General features: G+C 47.6%; 1 protein-coding gene across 1 annotated transcript in view; it reads right to left on the bottom strand.

Moving 5' to 3' along the window:
• Nucleotides 1–1,036: 1,036 nt before the first annotated feature.
• Nucleotides 1,037–20,404, bottom strand: part of LOC147734875 (C-type lectin galactose-binding isoform-like) — an 80,593-nt gene continuing 61,225 nt past the window's right edge. Inside the window, exons 5-7 of the mRNA XM_086953086.1 lie at nt 16,516–16,630; nt 12,008–12,083; nt 1,037–1,295 (exon numbers count right to left, since the gene is read on the bottom strand). Coding sequence (XP_086809212.1) covers nt 1,268–1,295; nt 12,008–12,083; nt 16,516–16,630 — 219 coding nt within the window. The 3' untranslated portion in view covers nt 1,037–1,267. The remainder of the gene's footprint in view (nt 1,296–12,007; nt 12,084–16,515; nt 16,631–20,404) is intronic.

Genomic DNA, 20,404 nt, shown 5'->3' on the forward strand with positions numbered 1-20,404 from the left:
AGGAGCGGGTGGAGGTGAAGTTGCAGGCGAAGGCTCCGTGGGTGCGTTTCGGGGTGGCTTGGTAGCAGGCTGGCTGTCGGCCGGTGTTGAGTCCGTGGAAGGCGGCGTCATCGTAGCTCAGATGGGATGGCTGGCTCCGGCGAGGACCAGGGGTTCCGGCGCTGGGCGTGGTCCAGGTGTGGCTGGGCGCAGACGGGCTTGCCTTTGGCGCACTTTCGGCACGCAATGGCGCGCCCGCTGTGCGTGGCCGCTGCGCGTACACGCGGTCCCCGCCATTTATGGCCAAGTGGGAGGGAGGAGCAACTGGGAGGAGGGAGCGGGGGGCGAATGGGGAGCGGGAGATAAGGAGGAGGGGGTGGGCCGCAGGGGAGCAACGGCGGGCAGCAGAAAGGGGGTATAAAAAGAGCGGGAAAGAGTGAGTAGAGCGAGGGCGAGCCTGGGGGGAATGACCCATGGGGAAGGCGGCATGGGGAGAGGCCAAGCAGGCCAAGGAGGAGGCAGCAGGACGAGGGGCCAAGCAGGCCCAGGAGGAGGCAGCAGGAAGAGAGGCAGATGCGGCAGCAGCGGCGGATCTGGGCACACGGGGGCCATGCGGTGAGTGAAGTGACTGGGAAGGCGGAATGTTCTAATAGCCTTATAGCTATCTGTAGCGGACTATACTAGCCATTAAAGTCCTGTTCCCTTGTTAAAGTCCTCGATTAGGGTCTTTAATGCTGGAGTAGGCCTTTAATGCACGGGTGTAGCCTGCTACAGTGAGCAATAAGGCTATAGCCAGACCAGTAAAGAGTCAATGACACAGACTGCGTGAGTAATGTAGTGAAGGGTACAAGGGAATGAGTAAGTAGAGTTGAGTATTAGGGTAGGTGGAACAAGCAGGGAATGTGGTAGAGAAATTATAACTAGTGGAAGTGAGGTGTCTAATGGTAGATAAAGAAGGCAGCAAGCATGATTTTAAATATTTTTTTAATCTATTAAAATTCTAGAGTGAATATATATATATCGACTATGATTACTCTGACTAAAGAAGCACACATCATTTAGAAGCCTTTGATTTATTCATGGTTAAAGACAGATTAATAGACTAGAGAAACAACATTTGCTTAACAAGGTTTTCTTTGTGCTAAAGGTGAATCGAAAAGGTAACATGAAATTTCTGAACACAGCAGACATTTCATTTACAGTTGCTTGCATATTACAATAACAGATGTATTTCGAAGAGAATCTTGAGTGACTGTTACTTCTTTTTTTGATGTGGCCCATGGACATATCAGTAGTACCCTCCATTTCCGCATAGGCTATAACAGAAAAGAACATAGAAAGATGGTTGAATAATGTAGAAAGACAAACATGGGACCATATTTTTCAAGGTGTGGTAAAAATAAGACCTGTTACCCTCAACTAACACGACCCATTTAAATAACTATTATTATTAAGATTATTATATCTTCTTACCTTTTTGCAAAATCTTGTAAATGCATCGTGTCCCAAAGGTCAATAGGAACAATGGACTACGTTAAGTAAGTTATCTGAACACTGTGAGATCCTTATGTAAAAATGTTCAGAAGCAACAAGTTAGAAGCTAGGGAACAGCAGCCAAAAGGAAATGTATTGTTCAACCTTCAATCTGTTGCTTCCAATAAAAAGCCAAAACCCTGTATTGTACAATATGGCTGATAGGGATGAAATAAGCAGATAACGTTTATGAGATGCTGCCTGTATGTTTTTGAAGTGAATAACATTTCTGGCAAACTGGCTTTAGTGAATAGAGAATCCTCATCTATTTGCATATTTAAACTGTGATTATGAACTAGTGAGAGTTATTATACTTTGGGAAATTGGCTTCATGATTGTGTAAAACTCTACCATGCTTATATATGAAAAGTGAGCAAATTAGTCATCTCTTCAACTGTTATCTATAGACAGAATGGGGTCTCGCCCCTTCCTACCTGCTTTGTCAGATATAAAAAAAATTACAAAGAAGGTGTGATGCTCCACTCAAGTGATAGAGGCATCTTCTGAATTAATTTTCTTCTACGTTTAAATCTTGCTATTTGAACCATCCCCAAAGCATATTATAAAGTGGAACAAACCTCTCATCCAAACGAGCACAGAATTAGAGAGAAAAGATGAAATATGCAGACATGTGTTGCATGCATTGTAATTAACCTTAGCGCAGGGTGGTCCATTTACTTGCAATGTTGAAATACTCACCATAGGCAGATGATTAGGGGCCAAACTAATAATAAGTCCATATGGACTGTTAAATATAGTGAGGATACTCTCAAAATTAGTTTAGCTTTTTATTTTAATATTTCTTCAATTCTGCAAGACATTTCATAGGTGGGTCTGGAGGTGGAACCTTAAGAAATGAAATTATAGAGGAACTTTAGTTGTTAGGATTGTAAATATATATAATTTTTTACTGCTGTTAACACACACCAAGGGCCTTATTTATCATAGTATTGCATCACTTTTGCACTATGCAACTGGGTGCAAAAGCAATGCAACCTGTAAGAAGCAATTTATCAAGCCAAGCGAGACCACCTTGCATGTCCCTGAGTGATTCGATAAATCCAGAGTAAGGCAATGCAGTACAAAACACTGCGTTGCATTACTCTGCCCAGGGAGGTGTTCCATGGGTGGTGTGTGGGAGTTCCCACACACAATCCATGGATTTTGACACAATTCCAGATTTACCATAAGTGGTAGACCTGGGATTTTGCCAAAACTGCTACGCCTCAACAGGTCAGGCGTAATGAGGAGAAAAATGGAGGTCTCTTGCTAAATCCTTTTGTAGCTGCTACCTGAGCTTACCTTGCCTCGCCGGACCAGTCCTGGGGGACTGCAACTTTGCCCTTGCTGCCACGCACCTACCGCAACCAAGCTAGTGCAGACGCGGGTGCCGGGGAATACAATTCCCAGCGTCCCACTGTCCGTGCCTGTCAGAGGCCGGAAGAGGCTGAGCTGGGCCACCCCTCCAACATCGACATCTGAACTCTACATAAGCTTGTGTTACTTGACTTGGGTAGAAGGGGGTGCTTATGTCTGTTCCAGGGATTGTGTTTGATTACTAAATTGATCACTTCCATTCCTAATTGTTTAGAATCTATTCCTCCTGGGCATTAGTAAGGTCACGCGTAAAGGGAGAGGGGGCGGGAGTGGTAGGAACCTTCGATGCCTTTCTTACTCGGGCTGAATCCGTGTTAATACACGAGATACAGCTAACCGAACGGAGGCTTTCATTGGACCCTTTATGTTTATCAACAGGGCAATTCCCTGTACTAGAGCCAACTGCTACCCCAATCCCATGTCCTCAACCATCATCAGTGACAGTAGGTAGCCCACAGCTAGGCTCTTCTAATTTACCCCTTGTGGATATCTTATCCTCTTCACCTTCAGCTACACCTACCAATATGCTTACTAGGCAGGAAAACTCAACACTTGCCCCAGGAGGAAATGCTCAAGTAAAGAAAAGGAATAGTGTGCAGTGCCTCCAAAACCAGCCTTCAGGTCTCAAAGCAGGCTAAGAACAAGAGCATGGAATTAAGGAGGGAAGGGATCCCAGCTCCAGCCGCCGAGGCTGACAACATCAAGGCGGATGCAGCTAGTGTAGATCCTACCCCACCGGGGCTCCAACAATTAAACTCCGTTGAGGCTCAATCTTTCTTAAAAGGATGGAAGCTAAGTTGCTAGCCCTGATTTATCCTCTTCTGTCCAGATTAGCTGCAATAGACCAGAGATTAACCAAAGTAGAGCAGCATATAACTAAAGTTCCACCCCCTCACTCTGGAAGCAGTCAGCCCGAAGTTATAGGTGCCAGACCCCTCCCTTCCATAGCGATCCCCCCAAAACCCCCTGCATTACTTATACGACCGCATAACGGTCCATTGACATGAAAGGAAAGGCCAAAGGGCCCGTTGGGGAGACTACAGGGTCAGGGTGGATATATGTTGACGAATGTTTTTCTCCATCTTCCACCCTATACTATAGTACTGGCCAACATCCCAAGACTTCAAGCCCGAGAAGAGGAACATTGGTCCTCACTTAAGAATAAGGCCCCTCACTTCTTGAATTCCAGGACTGGGCTTGGGAACCATCTTTTCTTAGAGTTCAAGATGGTTAGAAGGGTCGCTTGGGTTGGTCAATCTGAAAAAGGCCTGGTCCGGGACTGTGTAGTCTTGAGCTTCGGGTCTCTGAGCATGGTCCGGTGTATCTTAGAACAGGCAGCCTCTTTTAAGGTATGTAAAGAGGCTATTAATGTCCTTCCGCTGGGTCACTTCTACCAATTGAGCACAAACTTCAGAGGGGTAACGCAGAGGATACCTGCGCATTCGCTAGGCCCCTATAATTGTGCAGTCCCGACCTCCAACAGATATGAGGCACTTAGTTAGCTGGAGGAAAACGATTGATTGGGTCCCAAATTTGACTCCCCTACTCCTGTGGATCCCGCCACCAGGGACACGGAAGACCATATGTTTAAATTGAATATTTAGAGCCAAGGGGGTCCTCCTTCAGCAATAAACAATGTCTCAGAGGGTCTAAATACTCGGGAAGACAGATTTGGGGAAGATGATAGCTCTACTGAGACACACCCAAATGAAGTGAGCCTACTGACGGGTGTAACTGATCTCTATGTAGTGTTCTGTGACAATTGGTTACACCCATGCATTAAATCCAGCACTAGTTTTTAAAAATTTGCTGTGGTTTCCTCGAATATTGTCGGGCTAAAGAATAAATTACTATCACTAGACTGGCTATCCTTTATCGAAACCAATGAAGTTCTGGTATTTCAAGAAACATGGTCAGTGGAACCCAAGTTTAGACAATACTACTTACATTTTTTTTAAAGATGCTAGTGCTGGTCAAAGGGGGAGACCGATGGGGGGACTAACTATTTGGGTGAGAAAGAATGATAGGTACAAAGTCCAGCAGCTGGATACCATTAGTAACAATATTTTATTAATCAAAATTAAAATTCCTGATGTTGAGGACCTCTTACTTTTAATGTCTTTGCCAGAGGGATTCCTGAAGGGAAAGCCTCTGGCATTGTTTCCCTTCTTGATTCCTATCTCAATCAGTATAAAGGAGGGGGAACCATCCTAGTTGCTGGGGATTTCAAGTGTTCTTTTGAACCACTAACACCAACAATGTAGACCTTGACCTTGAGCAGGACCTTCAATGGGATATTCCACAACTAACATTAACCTCCATTAAAAAATGGACAGAAGCTGCTTTTCAGCTAAAAGTATTATGTCTGGAGCATGGGTTACGGGCTGTAAATGGATGGGAAAAATCTGATAAGCAGGGCTCTCCTACTTATAGCAACAGGTTGCGAAGTAGTCATATAGACGACATACTCAATAAGGAACATTGGTCCTTCCTCTCCTTCCCACTCTGCAACTCTGGGCAATAGCTTGCTTAATCTCCACAACGGCACCAACAGCGCTAGGATGCCTGGCTTCACCTTGGGTGTGCCCAGGAGTGGGCACTTCACAGGGAACGGCCAGGAAGGGTTCCACAGCGGTATGTATACAGCGCCTTGAGACCCCTTTAAGGGTGATTTGTGCGCTATGTAAGCACTACATTTACTTTTTTTTTTTACATGGTTGTTGTGGAAAGGGTGGAATCTTTTCTTCATAATGAGTGGCTTGAGCTTGTTTAATTGCACTCAAACACAAAAAGGAGCTAAGAGGGAATCTGGACAGGGTCGCCCTCCACTCACAGTCAACAATACAAAATTAGACCCAGCCCAATGGCGAACTCATAAATCAGTGACTCAAGGGGGGTCCAACAAGTCCTACTCCCCACTACTCTCCTATCCACATTATAGTGAGGTAATGCACTGTGTTCCACCGTATTTAAAAGACCTGTTCTCCTAGACAACACGCCAGAACAAAGCACTCAGAGTAACCCAAATTGTAGTGGTTCACAATTGTCCACACTCCACATTGGACCTTACTCTAAATAGAGGAAAAATTGTGCGAGAAGCAAGTGACCCCTCACGGAAACACCACCAACGGGGTAACTGGTATGAAACTGGGTCCAGCGGAGGTGGGTCGGGAGGGAGTTCCATGTCTTGGCGGCGAGGTAGGAGAAGGACCGTCCTCCTGTGGTGGCTCTTCGGATGCGGGGGACGGCGGCGAGGGCGTGGCCGGTCGATCGAAGGTGGCGTTTGGGAGCGTAGAAGTTGAGGCGGCTGTTGAGGTATCCCGGGCCTTGGTTGTGTAGGGCTTTGTGTGCGTGGGTGAGGAGTGGGAAGGTGATTCTCTTATTGACCGGGAGCCAGTGCAGGTCTCTCAGGTGTCCGGAGATGTGGCTGCGCCGGGGGATGTCCAGGATGAGACGTGCTGAGGCGTTCTGGATCCGCTGAAGTCTCTTCTGGAGCTTGGCGGTGGTTCCGGCGTAGAGGGAGTTGCCGTAGTCCAGATGGCTGGTGACGAGGGCCTGGGTGACTGTCTTCCTGGTCTCGATGGGGATCCACCGGAAGATCTTACGTAGCATGCGCAGGATGTTGAAGCACGACGAGGAGACGGCGTAGACTTGTCTGGTCATGGAGAGGGAGGAGTCCAGGATGAAGCCCAGGTTGCGTGCGTGGTCTGTAGGTTGGGGTGGGCTGCCCAGGGCGGGGGGCCACCAGGATTCGTCCCAGGCGGAGGGTGTGGATCCTAGGATGAGGACTTCCGTCTTGTCTGAGTTCAGTTTCAGGCGGCTGTTCTTCATCCATTCGGCTACCTCTTTCATTCCTTCGTGTAGGTTGTCTCTGGCGGTGGCGGGGTCGTTGGTGAGGGAGAGGATCAGCTGGGTGTCGTCGGCATAGGAGATGATGTTGAGGTTGTGCTGGCGTGCGATGTCTGCGAGGGGGCCCATGTAGACGTTGAAGAGGGTTGGACTGAGCGAGGAGCCTTGAGGGACGCCGCAGATGACTTCGGTGGCTTCCGATCTGAACGGTGGGAGGCGGACTCTCTGTGTTCTCCACGCGAGGAAGGAGATGATCTACTCCAGTGCCTTCTCCTGGACTCCGACGTTGCTGAGGCGCTGTACTAGGGTCCGGTGGCAGACAGTGTCGAAAGCCGCTGAGAGGTCTAGGAGGATGAGGGCCGCTGTTTCTCCGTTGTCGAGCAGGGCACGGATGTCATCGGTGGCTGCGATCAGGGAGGTCTCGGTACTGTGGTTTGCCCGGAAGCCAGACTGAGAGGGGTCGAGGGATCCGTTCGTCTCGAGGAAGGCAGCCAGCTGCTTGTTGACGGTCTTCTTGATGACTTTTGTAAGGAAACGGGAGCAGCGAGATGGGGCGGTAGTTCTTGAGGTCGGTGGGGTCGGCTGATGGCTTCTTGAGTAGGGCGCTGAGTTCGGCGTGCTTCCAGCTCTCCGGGAAGACAGCGGTGTCGAAGGAGGTGTTGATGATGTCCCACAGGTGGGGTGCGATGACAGCGTCGGCCTTGTTGAAGACGTGGTGGGGGCAGGGGTCGGTCGGAGATCCGGAGTGGATGGAGTTCATCGTGCGGACGGTGTCTTCGGTGCTGATCGGGGTCCAGGCGTGGAGGGTGGTGGTGGGGGGCGGGGGTTCGGTCGTGGCGTGCGTCGGTTGAGTGCTGAAGCTGTTGTGTATGTCCGCGATCTTGTTGTGGAAGTAGGAGGCGAGGGAGTTGCAGAGGTCTTGCGAAGGGGTGATGTCGTTGTTTCCGGCGTTGGGGTTGGAGAGCTCTTTGACGATGTTGAAGAGTTCCTTGCTGTGTGCGTTGTTGTCCAGTCGTTCCTTGAATGCGGTTTTCTTGGTGGCGCGGATGAGTTGGTGGTGCTTTCGGGTGGCGAGCTTGAGGGCAGCCATGTTGTCCGGAGTTGGGTCTCTGCGCCAGGTTCTCTCGAGGGCTCGGCAGTTCTTCTTGGAGTTCTTGAGTTCGTCGGTGAACCATGGGGCTTTCTTGCTGCCGGGTCTGCTAGGCGGGGTCCTCAGGGGGGCGAAGTCGTCAGCGCAGTCGCTGATCCACTTGGTGAGGTTAGTGGCCGCCTGGCTTGGGTTCGGTGTGCTGGTGGGAGGGTTCATGCTCAGTGAGGTCATGAGTTGGTCAGCTGTGATCTTGTTTCAGCTTCTGCGTGCAACCTGTTGCTGGTGGTGGTGGATCGTGGTCCTTCTGAAGCTGAAGTGGACGCAGCTGTGATCCGTCCAGTGGAGTCCGGTGGAGTGGCTGAAGGTGATGTCCTTGCTGGATGAGAAGACGGGGTCTTGTGTGTGTCCGGCGTAGTGGGTGGGGGTGGTGACCAGCTGCTTGAGTCCTAGGTTTGCGAGGTTGTCCAGCAGGGTGGTGGTGTTGCGGTCGTTGTTGTTCTCCAGGTGGAAGTTGAGGTCCCCGAGGAGGATGTAGTCAGCAGAGCAGAGGGCGTGCGGGCTGATGAAGTCGGCGATGTCTTCGCTGAATTGTGTGCGTGGTCCCGGGGGTCTGTAGATGAGGGTGCCTCTGAGGGTGGTCTTGGGGTTGATGTGGACCTGGAAGTGAAGGTGCTCGGCGGGTGCGAGGGTGTCGTCGGTGTTGGTCGAGATGCGGATGGTGTTCCTGTGGATGATGGCGATGCCTCCTCCTGTGTTGTTGATGCGGTCCCTTTGGATGATCTTGTAGCCGTCTGGGATGGCGATGGCGATGTCGGGCGCTGAAGAGGCGTTCATCCAGGTTTCCGTGAGGAAGGCGACGTCCGGTGCAGTGGTGTCAAGCAGGTTCCAGAACTCGACGGCGTGTCTGTGGACGGAGCGGGTGTTGATCAGGATGCATTTCAGGTGGCTGTGGCTGTTGCTCGTCTTGGACTTGGTCGGTTCTGGTGTAGTGGAGGTCTGGATGCAGGTGAACTTGCAGGAGTTGCAGCTGAAGGGTCCGTGGGTGCGTCTCGGGGTGGCTCGGTAGCATACCGGGATTCTTCCGGCGTTGAGTGCGTGGAGTTCGGTGGCGTTGTAGGTCCGGCGGATGGGCTGGTTTCTGCGGGGGCCAGGGGTCCTGGCACTGGGCGCGGTCCAGGCGCGGACGGGCGCAGACAGGCTTACCTTTGGCGCACCTTCGGCGCTCAATCGGAGCTCCCGCTGCGCGCGTCCGCTGCGCAATCGCTGTGGGGGCGGCATAAGAGGGGGACGGGAGGGCGGGTCAACTGGGCTGGGCTAGTGTCTGGGCCAATGGGCCGGTGGTGGGCGGGGCCACAGGGGGCTAGCGGCGGGAAAAGTGGCGAGCGGCCGGCTCAGCAGTGGATGGGCCGCTCGGGGGGCTGGGGGAGCGACGGCGTCAAGGAGGCTGGCAAGGATGCAAGGAGGCTGGCGATCAGCAGGCGTGGGAAGCAAGGGGGTGACCCGGCCTTGAGACAGGCACAGCGGTCACTCCCACGGTCAACCAGGCTCTCCCTTAAGAGGGGGACGGGAGGGCGGGTCAGATGGGCTGGGCTAGCGTCTGGGCCAATGGGCCGGTGGTGGGCGGGGCCACAGGGGGCTAGCGGCGTGAAAAGTGGCGAGCGGCCGGCTCAGCAGTGGCTGGGCCGCTCGGGGGGCTGGGGGGGCGACGACGTCAAGGAGGCTGGCAAGGAGGCAAGGAGGCTGGCGATCAGCAGACGTGGGGAGCATGGGGGTGACCCGGCCTTGACAAAGGCACAGCGGTCACACCCGCGGTCAACCAGGCTCTCCCCTTAAGAGGGGGACGGGATGGCGGGCCAGCTGGGCTGGGCTAGCGTCTGGGCCAATGGGCCAGTGGTGGGCGGGGCCACAGGGGGCTAGCGGCGGGAAAACTGGCGAGCGGCCGGCTCAGCAGTGGCTGGGCCGCTCGGGGGGCTGGGGGGGCGACGGCGTCAAGGAGGCTGGCAAGGAGGCAAGGAGGCTGGCGATCAGCAGGCGTGGGGAGCAAGGGGGTGACCCGGCCTTGAGAAAGGCACAGCGGTCACTCCCGCGGTCAACCAGGCTCTCCCCTTAGGAGGTGGACGGGAGGGCGGGTCAGCTGGGCTGGGCTAGCGTCTGGGCCAATGGGCCGGTGGTGGGCGGGGCCACAGGGGGCTAGTGGCGGGAAAAGTGGCGAGCGGCCGGCTCAGCAGTGGCTGGGCCGCTCGGGGGTCTGGGGGGGCGACGGCGTCAAGGAGGCTGGCAAGGAGGCAAGGAGGCTGGCGATCAGCAGGCGTGGGGAGCAAGGGGGTGACCCGGCCTTGAGAAAGGCACAGCGGACCTCCTCCTATCTTTTATGGCTGGCTGGAGCTTGGAAATCCACCAGGCACCTGTATTAGCAGGATTGTGTTTGAGGGGAGTTCGGAGGACAAGTAGGGCCTCACAGGGCTAGACTGGTCAGCTGACTCTGACAACTCGCTCCTAGTCAGTAGCTTAAGATTCTTTCTGCACAGTAGGGGACCATCCCCTGACAGAGAAAATGTGAGCTCATACATCTCTATCTTTTTTAGAGGCTACCACTACCGCCCAGGCCAGAAAATCATTGATAGTAGAGACTTGGGTAAGCACCGGGGAAGGTAACAGTTTGGCTGGGGCAGCCTTTCTTATCCCCTTGAATCAAGCAATAACTTGTGGAGTAGCAAAATGTTCCCAAATGTTAGTTTAGTTAATCTAGAACAGCAAATTACCTGCCCTTGCCCGGAGCCCGGAAACAAACCAAGGGGTTCGATAACTGGCAGAAGATGAGCCTGCCATTGGTCTGGGCGAGGCCCACGCTGCAGGAAGTAATCTGGGCTTTTGAAGCAGTACTGACTCCTTTTCCTGCCACACACTAGTGCCTTCTGGTGCGCCGGAATCTCTGGCAGATAGCCTCCTTAGTGCTGCATAGGCATTGCGGGCCTTGCAGTTAATCGTCAATGCTCATCAAGTGCTGCAGGTTACTCCCCCTCTCAAACACAAGCACCTTCTGGTGGGCTGGTATCTGGATCATAGAGTCCCTTTAGTGCTGCATAGGTGTCCTCTAATTCAAAGACCTATATCTGACTCTTGGGACCTCTTCACCAGCCTAAGGTACTACAATCGGCATTATTAAAACTCTAACTGCAGCCTTTCAAAAAAGAGAGGACATGTGAATGCCACATTTGGAGGAGGATCTTTGTGCACTTTCTGTTTATTTACATCGCATGTCTTTGGTGGGTGCAGAATATGAAAACAGTAATTAGTAGGACTAAGTTTGCAACATGAAAAAAATATTCCAAAGCCCATATGTCTAGCTTGTATTTTCAGTTACAAGCCAAACCTACTGACCTTGTCAAGTCTTGTCAGTGCTTGTTTTTAAGTAAGACATATTGCCATTGCCAATGGGTGTTTTTTAAAAAGTTATTTTTAAGCACTAATCCTTATTGCATCACTTTATGTCTTGGATGTACTACAAAGTGTATTTTTCCAAAAAGTTCATTGTTGTTGATATCTAATCAAAAAAATAAAATAGGACAAACAAAAAGGGTAAAACTGAGACCTATGGCAAGACGAAAACTTGGAGTTTGGTGGATGGAATACTCTGTCACAAATATGACAGATATCCTGTCTTCAGTAATAGAAGTGCATTATATCCTAAGGCACTGTAATACGGCTGATAGGACATCCACTGTGATTGTAATGGAGTATCTAAGCCACACAACTCTAAATCAGGCATTATCATTTGAAGATGAAGTATAAGAACATCTGCGGCAGGCTCACTCAAACTGTTGGTGGTTTAGAAATGGCTTCCTCCTACACCATCAGTTGATGGATCTGCACTATTTACATCACCACAAACTGATGTAACAAGCTTATCAGCGGTGCTCCTAATGATTACAGAATCTAAACCTCTCTGGCAAAGGGTATACTCTAACCTATTTAAACCTCACATGATATCAAATAATAATCCCTAAAGGAAACATTAATCACAATAGATGATTTGTGTAATTTGAACTGTGCCATAAAAACACGATAAATAAAGAGATTACTATTGAAATGTAAAATGTTTCAATGTAATGAAAATCCTAATCATTATAAGATTGTGCATTTTTTTCCAGAAAATTTTAGAAATTAGGAAAGCCTTACCGATTGCCCAGATAATATTTGCAGACAAAAGGATATACATAAGGAGTCAGAGGGTAATCATTCCAGGTCACATGTCCTATTGGAAAGGAAAAATATATGTTATTGAAATTGCAACCAAAATCATTAAAAGGTCTGCATGGATACTTGCATTCGTTTGCAGAATTATTCTGAACATGCTATATATTTTTGTGTAAACAAATGTACTATTTTTTTTAATGGCTTCACCTTTGTTTTGTGCTGGTATAGAAATTGTTGTTGTTCAATGTAGACACGAACAAAAGGTTGTGACTTTCATGTCTGCTTTTGTATAATGCTTGTGCGGATGGCTTATCATCATCGGGTTTGGGTAGGCATCTTTTAAAACATGGGTTGTGTATATATGACTGAGATGGGTAAGGGGAGTTTGGTGGCAGCCGAGCCCCGTGAGGTCTGCTCCCTGGCAGTTTGGAAGGGGGAGGAGTGGCCGGCAGCAGCCATTTTTGTAAGTTTTTTGGGCTACGTTGGGAATAGCCCAAACGTAGCCCAACTCATTTTGATAGCCCAAAGGCTATAAGGGGTTATCCCTCCATCTCCCAGTCACCATTTTATGTTTTGGTGACCTGGGGCCAGATGTAGGTCACCAAATACAGGTCGGTAACGGCCGATTTCGGTCGTTACTGACCGGTATTTGGTGATTGAGATGTAGGGGGCCAACATTTTACAGAATCACTCACTGAATACCTGAAACAAAACTACCTACTGGTCATCTCCCAGTCCAGGTTCCTGATCAACCACAGCACCGAGACAGCGCAGATCGCTACCACAGATGACATCAGAACCCGCAAGACTGTGGTCCTGATCCTCGTTGACCTCTCTGCTGCAATTGGCACCATCTCCCATCACACCCTCATCAACAGGCTCTAGAACATCGGCATACAGCAAAATGCCTAAAAGTGGAACGCCTATTTCGTTACAGGACACACTCAGAGCATCCGGCTGCCTCTCCTCACCTCCAAACATAAGTAAATGATATGCGGCATACCCCAAGGATCATCCCTCAGCCCCTCCTTGTTCAACACCTATATGACCCCCCTTGCAGATACCGTCAGATCCGATAAACTCAACATAATTTCCTTCACAGACAGCACTAAACTTATCCTCTCACTCACCAAAGACCCCTCCAACTTCTGCAACGCCGTGACCAATGTAGCCAGCTGGATAAGAGGCACTGCCTTAAACTCCACTTCGTCAAGACAGAAGTACTGATATTCAGAAACAACACCTCCATCTGGGATTACAGCTGATGGCCAGCAGAACTCGGACCAACACACACCAACCAACCAGGCTCACAATCTAGGCATCATCCTTGATGGCAAATTGACCATGAAATGACGAGTCAACGCAGTTGCCTACTCATGCTTCCACAAGTTTCCCATGCTCTACAGAATCTTCAGATGGATCTCAGTCAACACACGAGAGAACATCACTCAAGCCCTTATCACCTTGAGTACTGCAATGCTCTCTATGCCGACATCTCCATCCAGCTCCTCACGAGACCCCAGACAATACAAAATGCTACAGACAGACTTAAACTGGACCTCTCCAAATGGATGCACATCACCCCCCACCTCAGAAGCCACCACTGGCTCCCCTTTCAGAAGATGCCAGTTCAAGATCCTCACAGGCACTTGCCTACAAGGTTTTAAATGATCCAGGACAGTCTTATATCAACTATCAACTGAACTTCTATATACCTGGAAGGCACCTGAAATCCCCCTCACTTGCCCATGCATATACATCCCACATCGGCAGAGCTAAAGCAGAGACCTCTCCTTCTCCTACATTGCTGCCCAGACCTGGAACAACCTGCCCTCTGAACAGCAGAAAGAAACTCAAGACCTGGCTTTTTTACTGAGACATCAGACACGCAGTGCCCAAATACACCAACAGTTCTGCGCTATACAAATGCTAATTGATTGATTGATGATTTCATGTGGTTAGTAGAGTGGACTGAAAAGCCAGCCTTTATTAGTGCCTTAAGACAAATAAAATGTGCGTGAGTGAAGAGCTATGCAGAGATTAGGGGCACTTTTGCCAAATTGTACTATGAGAATTCGAGGAGAAGGTCATGCAGGGGGCGGCATCAAGACTGTTGCACCAGGCGCCACCAACACTAAAGCTCGCCCTAGGTGTGGCGATGAATTTAACCTAGTGTTAGTTGATGGAGCGAGGTGAAGAAACAACATTTTGTATACCCCTTGGGAAGTCATTTCCTCATAACTGTAACCTTTATTAATTGTGTGGTTTGGTATACTAATCAACGTAGTGTAGAATGCACACATAAATACACGTGGGAATATTAATCTGCTTGCATGGAAAACTATAACTGACTAATTTAGTAATGCTGTCATGGTGTTTACTATTGCAAATCTTTAATTTAATCAAAAGCGACATAAATGTGTTTCTGTTTATGTATGTCGTGGCAAAAATACGGAGATAGGTGAGTATATCCTGCATATGTGTTGCTTATTTGCTAGGTAACAACTAACAGGGAAAAACTTAGTATGGGGGAGGTAAACAGAAGTGTTATATTTCAATAATTAACATTTAATTGTGTTTGTTTTCAATTACTGTGACAGTGAAAGATACTGCGCATGTGTGGCTAGAGCCGAGTCTGAATGTGAGCTGCCTGTGCCTGAGCGAGAGCGGCTCAAGGACAGCTTGCCCTGAAAATCCAGATGACTGCCAACAAAATGGGAACATGTGAATTTCAAAACGTGGGAAAGGAATCTCATATAACAAGTTGAGGATGTGACTAGGCTGGACATTCTTTAAACAATTAACTCTTTAATTTCAGCTGATGCTACAGAAAATTAATATTAGAATGATAAGGTGATGCTCATCCACCCTCAAATTGTCCAATCAGGACTTGAGTTTGTACTGACAGTTACTTTTGTTGATAGATCAAGTTAGTGAAATAGGGTATAAAAAGCCGTGATTTTTCTTAAGAAAAAACTCTCTTTTCGATTTCCTCCTGAGATGCTGTCGGAATGCTGATTTTCCTGAGATGTAAGACTTTGAATACATTTTCTATTTTCTTTGAATGAGAAATGAGTTTTAGATGAGGTTGTTAGTTGGGGAGCTAGGAAAAAATGAACTTTGGGAACGATTTGTCTTTTGCTAATACTTATGTCCTGAAACCTAAATACTAATGACTATTTCTGAATCCTTGAAATAAATGAACATAACTGTTTGAGATAAAACCTTTACCCTTTTAAGGTTATTTTTTTAATAAAGAAATACATAAAGTGAATAAACTGTTAGACATGCTAAACTTTGCTTTCAATAAAAATTAGATAAATGGAGAATTAAGCATGGACCATATTGGTGGTGTGTCTGAATAAAATGTCTCATTAATAAAAACCATGGTAAAGTTCCTTTAAACTACAGGTGTATATTGTATAAATCTTTAGTTTTCATTTAGACACTCCGGTATGATCTCGCAGCTCTCCTTTGAATCACACTGATCCACGAAGTAGGATGAAAAGTGTTTGTGACCAACTGGCAGTGTTATGGGCCCCACTGATGAGTAATGTATGATTTGGTACTTCAGGAAAAGGTGATATGGTTTTAGAAAACATTTCGGGTGTAGCGCTGCATCAGATGAACAGGCCTTGCAGCAGTGAAAAACATGTCCTCCTTTATAAATTCAATGCACCTTGCCTTATGAGCCTTCAGCATCTACCTTAGAGGTGCCTTATAAGTATTAAAAAGAGAAGGTTTAGGCCTAGCAAATGTTTATTTTGCTAGGTCGATATGACAGTTTCATAACTTCACAACAGGCTGCAGTATTAAGGTGCTTTGTTAATGGCTGGCACAATACGTACTGCGGTCCACTAGTAGTATTTAGTTTACAGGCCCTGGTACATGTAGTACCATATACAAGTAAATTAAATGTACCAATTAGGTATCTGCCAATTGGACTAGGTTTTAAGTGGCACTGGTTAGGAGTGTTAAAGTGTACAGAGTTCTGAAAGCCCTAAAAAAGGGGCTCAGCAAAGGAAGGCAGTGAAGGCAAAAACTTTGGAGTGAGCCTTGAGAGAGGGCCAGGTCCAAGATAGCTAAATAAATACTTGATGTGATTATTTGTAGGCTGGTGTAAATGTTCTGATTTGAAGTTGACCACTATACTGATTAGGTATTTTGATGTCATGCAAGCAATATTGCAAATTAAATCAGATCAGCATGTTATCATGAATCATTTGTTGTCACTATTAATATTTCACTTAAAAAAACGTCTTGGATCATAAAACTTGATTTTTGAGAAGGCTATGGCAATAGATGAACTCAATTTACAGTTTTAAATTTCTTCATCAAAATCAGCCTGGTGTCCCTTTATCTAACCCAAATTGTATTTAAACTTATAACACTAAATGGTTAGTTGATTTAATTATCTTTTAGAGCATTCAAATCTTAAATCCAGGCCTTGTCTACTTCTGAATTTGAAAATATAATAGGAACCTTCTTACCATCCTCTGTGTACCAGGAGCCGATGAAGTCTTCGTTGCCAAGATTGTCAGGTTGGCCTTTGCCAAATGGCAGCATTGTAATTTTAGATCCATCGGAATTCATATACTGTCCCTCCTTCATGGAGCAAAAAAACTCACAGTGGTAAATCAAATTATTGTAGCTAAAGACGTATAATAGTGAACTGCACAAGTTAACACTAGCTTGTTTGTAAGGTATTCAAGTAAACTCAACAAGTTGAGTAAGTACCTTAGACAGTGAAGTTTCAAATATACATATAAGCCTGTTTATGCCATAAATAAGTTTAATATGTTTAATTGCATTGTGTTTCATGATAAGCCTAGTTCTTAAGTTCACTATCTGCGTTAACAAAGCCTCTGGGCAAAGACCAAGGGCCTCATTTATTAGAAGTGATGCATCGCTGCGTGAAAGCACATGACTTACCTGTTTCTTCACTGGGAGGTGGATTGTCAGGCTAAGTCCACCATGGCGTTAATGCGTAAATATCGCTGGATTTCCAGAGATATTCACACATTTAGCCGCTATCGCTGGATATTTTATGGCATTAGAGATAAACGTTGCTAATAGCATGTTATCTCCGCGATAATATCTGGCGATCACAAAAAAACCACACTAAGCGTGTTTTGCGATAATTATCGCAAGTTGTTGCTAATATCACCCTAAGTGCCAGAGAGATGGTGCTTGGTATGGAAAGGAGTCCTGCTGAGTTGAGCTCTGACAGAAATCTACCAGAATATTGAGATGTAGAAATGTGCGTGCCAAACTGTCCACTCCAGAATATCATAAAGGTCAGTAGAGGGTAACTATACTTAACAATATATATATGTACCTTGACAACATATACTTACTTTACCTTCACAATCACTTTGGCATGTCTGTCCTCAGTATGCTGACATGCCAGCTTAGAACCTAGGTCAGGTTCCTGAAAACTACTCCTCGATTTTGGAGAGGTTCATGATGCCTGAACCAGTTGCAGAGAAGAGCGGTTCTGCCCCACAGAATAAAGGCTGGGACAGTGGGAAAGTTTGTGGCTGACTTATACCAATTTAACTTATGCAATTCCAGAGTGTAAATGTAAATGTGTTTCGATTTATATAGCGCGCTTTAACCCAGGGGCCTCAAGGCACTTGCTTAGGGAACCCGTCCTGGTATTCCCCTGTGAGATCCCCGGCCAGGCATCCACAAGGTGAAAGCCAGGCATCCCGCGCGAGGGGCCGTAGTGGAGATTAAGCAAGCTATTGCCCAGAGTCACAGAGTGTGACGCCGAGAGTCGAGTGGGCACCAGAGCAAGAATTGTCGACTCCGTGGAATTTTTTGAGCCTGAGACCCGTCGAGGCGGGGAATCGAACCCTGGTCCACGGCCGATCTCAGCTTCTGGGTCTGCCGCCTCTAACCACTGAGCCACGCTTCTCCATGCTTCAAGAGGCTCTCTGTTAGGAATTATGAATACAACTATGAAAACTTTGTCGAGTATAATATTAAGGAATGATAGTGTATGTGTTGTAACCTCACCAGTGGTGTCTTTTCCTTTCCCCACCCCTCCCCTTTCCTCCCCTCTTGGTACTGTCCGCTCTTCCTCTGGGAGCGCGAGTTAGAATGTTGTGAGTGAGATTAGCCGCCAAGCTGGGAGCACCTGTTATCTATGACTAAATAAAATCGGACTTTGAAACCTTCATTATGTAGTGGTTCTTTACTACATTTTCTGGCGACGAGGACGAGGAGCTGAGCCAGGGTCAGTTGGTGTCTTCCCCCCTGGATAGATTTGATGCTTGTGCGGAGTTTTGAATTGAAAAGAAGGACTCAGAAGTAAAGATTTGATGATCACTGGACAGCAGACATACCGGTATCCAGGCTGTACTCATCGAGGTGTTCCCTGGGGGGGACGTGAGTTTCTCGATTCCTGAACGTAAAAGGGAGTCGGGTGTGAAGCCTCATTGAAGGTGAGCTGGTGCCGTGTGGAGAAGAGGAGCGTTCCTTCCTTGTTGAAGTCTGACCGGCGTCGGTGTATCTGGTAACTAGTGTCCTGGGACAAAGGAAAGAAGATATGAAAAAATGAATTGATGACCTACTGCGGGCGTTCTGGTGAGATTGTGATTGAAAAAAGGAATAAGACCCGAGTGGATGAGTTTTAAAAGAGGCGAAAGTCCATGAATTGAGCAACTGAAGCTTTTGAAGAGTGCTGAGTGGAGGGGGAACGAGAGTGTTTTAAAATCGTTCTCACCGCGAGCTGAAAAAAAAAAAAGGAGAAAAATTGAAGTGATAACAATTGAAGTGAGCTGAGCGGAATGGGGAACTAAAATGTCTGATTAATCGTATTCACCGCATCGGGAAGTTTATAATATAAGCTTTGGTGGCAGAGAACTATAATGAGCACTGGAAAACACGAAAGTCTTTACATAGGGTGAGACACTCCTACGTAATAGCATCGCCGCGTTTCTCCACGGCATAGCGTCACCCCATGCAGCACGAAGCAAGACAGAGTCCATGAGGTGGAAGTGACATCTGTAAACACCCCTGAGGGTGCCGCAGGCGGAGTCTAAGCTGGTTTGGTGGCGGTGTATCCTGTGTGTGAACCGAACCCGAGGCAAAGGAGGTTCATCTTCGCTGGAGAAGGCACTGAGATGAGGTGAGAGGTGATATGTGGAGAGGCGCGAAAGGCAAGCTGTGTCAGATCCCAGCCGTGTGAGCACGGAGGGCAAGCTAAGTTTCAGCGAGAGGAAACGGCTGGGGAATCAACAGAGAGAAAAAAAAAAAAAAAAAAAAAGGGTTGCCACACGGCTCCTGCCGTGAGCTGCGCTGAGGTGAGGGAGTGTTCGGTGCTTTACCGAGAGATATTTTCAGACAGAAACCGTCCCAAGTAGAGAACCTGTCAGCTGTATAACTCTCACCCGAAGAAGTTGAGGTACTACATCGGGTGGTGTTCGTCTTTCACAAGAGGAAAATAAAAGATAAGAAAAGAAATGTCATAGAAAGGTGAAATCTGAATGAGTTATTTACGATCTTCCTTGAAATAGAAGTTTACATAGTTATTCAAGCAATTTACTGCATAACGGGGGGAGTACTCGTGAGTGAAATATTGAATAAAACTATTACCCAATTGGTAGTACTGTGACTTTTCTTGGAATTCGAGAGGTGTGCACCAAAGAAATTGAGCGTGAGGAGAAGTCGAAGCTGATTTAGGTTTACTGTTCTCCAACTCAGTTGAGTAAAGTGAAGTTTGACAGGCGCAAGTGTCACCTCCTTCAGTTCGTAAGTGGAACAGGCGCCATTCTGCACTGCCACCCGGTGGGCCATTCCTTTCAATGCACGCTTGTTACAATCCCGGAACGGAGAAAAAATAGAAGGAATAAGGACTGTAACAAATAAAAGACGTTTGGTGGTACAAAAGAAAAAAAAATAAGGGGGTACCAATATGCACATTAGTTCGTGTGAGGAGAGAACTAGCCTCTGAGGGCAAATCGGCGTGACTGAAAGTGACAACATCGCTGGTCTGTGTAGACTACGTTCCTGCTTCTGGGTCATTTGAAACATTCAAGTAGGAGGAACTCTTTACATGCGCATGCTTGAAGGTGCAAATTTTACTGAGGGTAAAGCGGCGCAGGTAACATTGAAGGCCTCAAAGAAGTAGGGTGGGGCACTTTAGAGGGTGAACTCATTATAGTGCAGCTGTGAGTGTACCCAATCATCTTTTCTCTCCGTAGCTGTTAATCAGTTCCATCCTCACCTGACCAGAGCTTTAGATTCGGGAAGACTCCCTCCCTCTCTCTCCATTCATCTTACCCTAGCATTAGGAGTATCTGCGTATTACTTTTAACCAGTTGGGGCTAAACTTAGTCCAACGAGGCGCACCCATACTGCCATCTTTAGGGG

Source organism: Lissotriton vulgaris, chromosome 1_2 (assembly GCF_964263255.1).
Source record: "Lissotriton vulgaris chromosome 1_2, aLisVul1.2, whole genome shotgun sequence".
NCBI lineage: Eukaryota > Metazoa > Chordata > Amphibia > Caudata > Salamandridae > Lissotriton > Lissotriton vulgaris.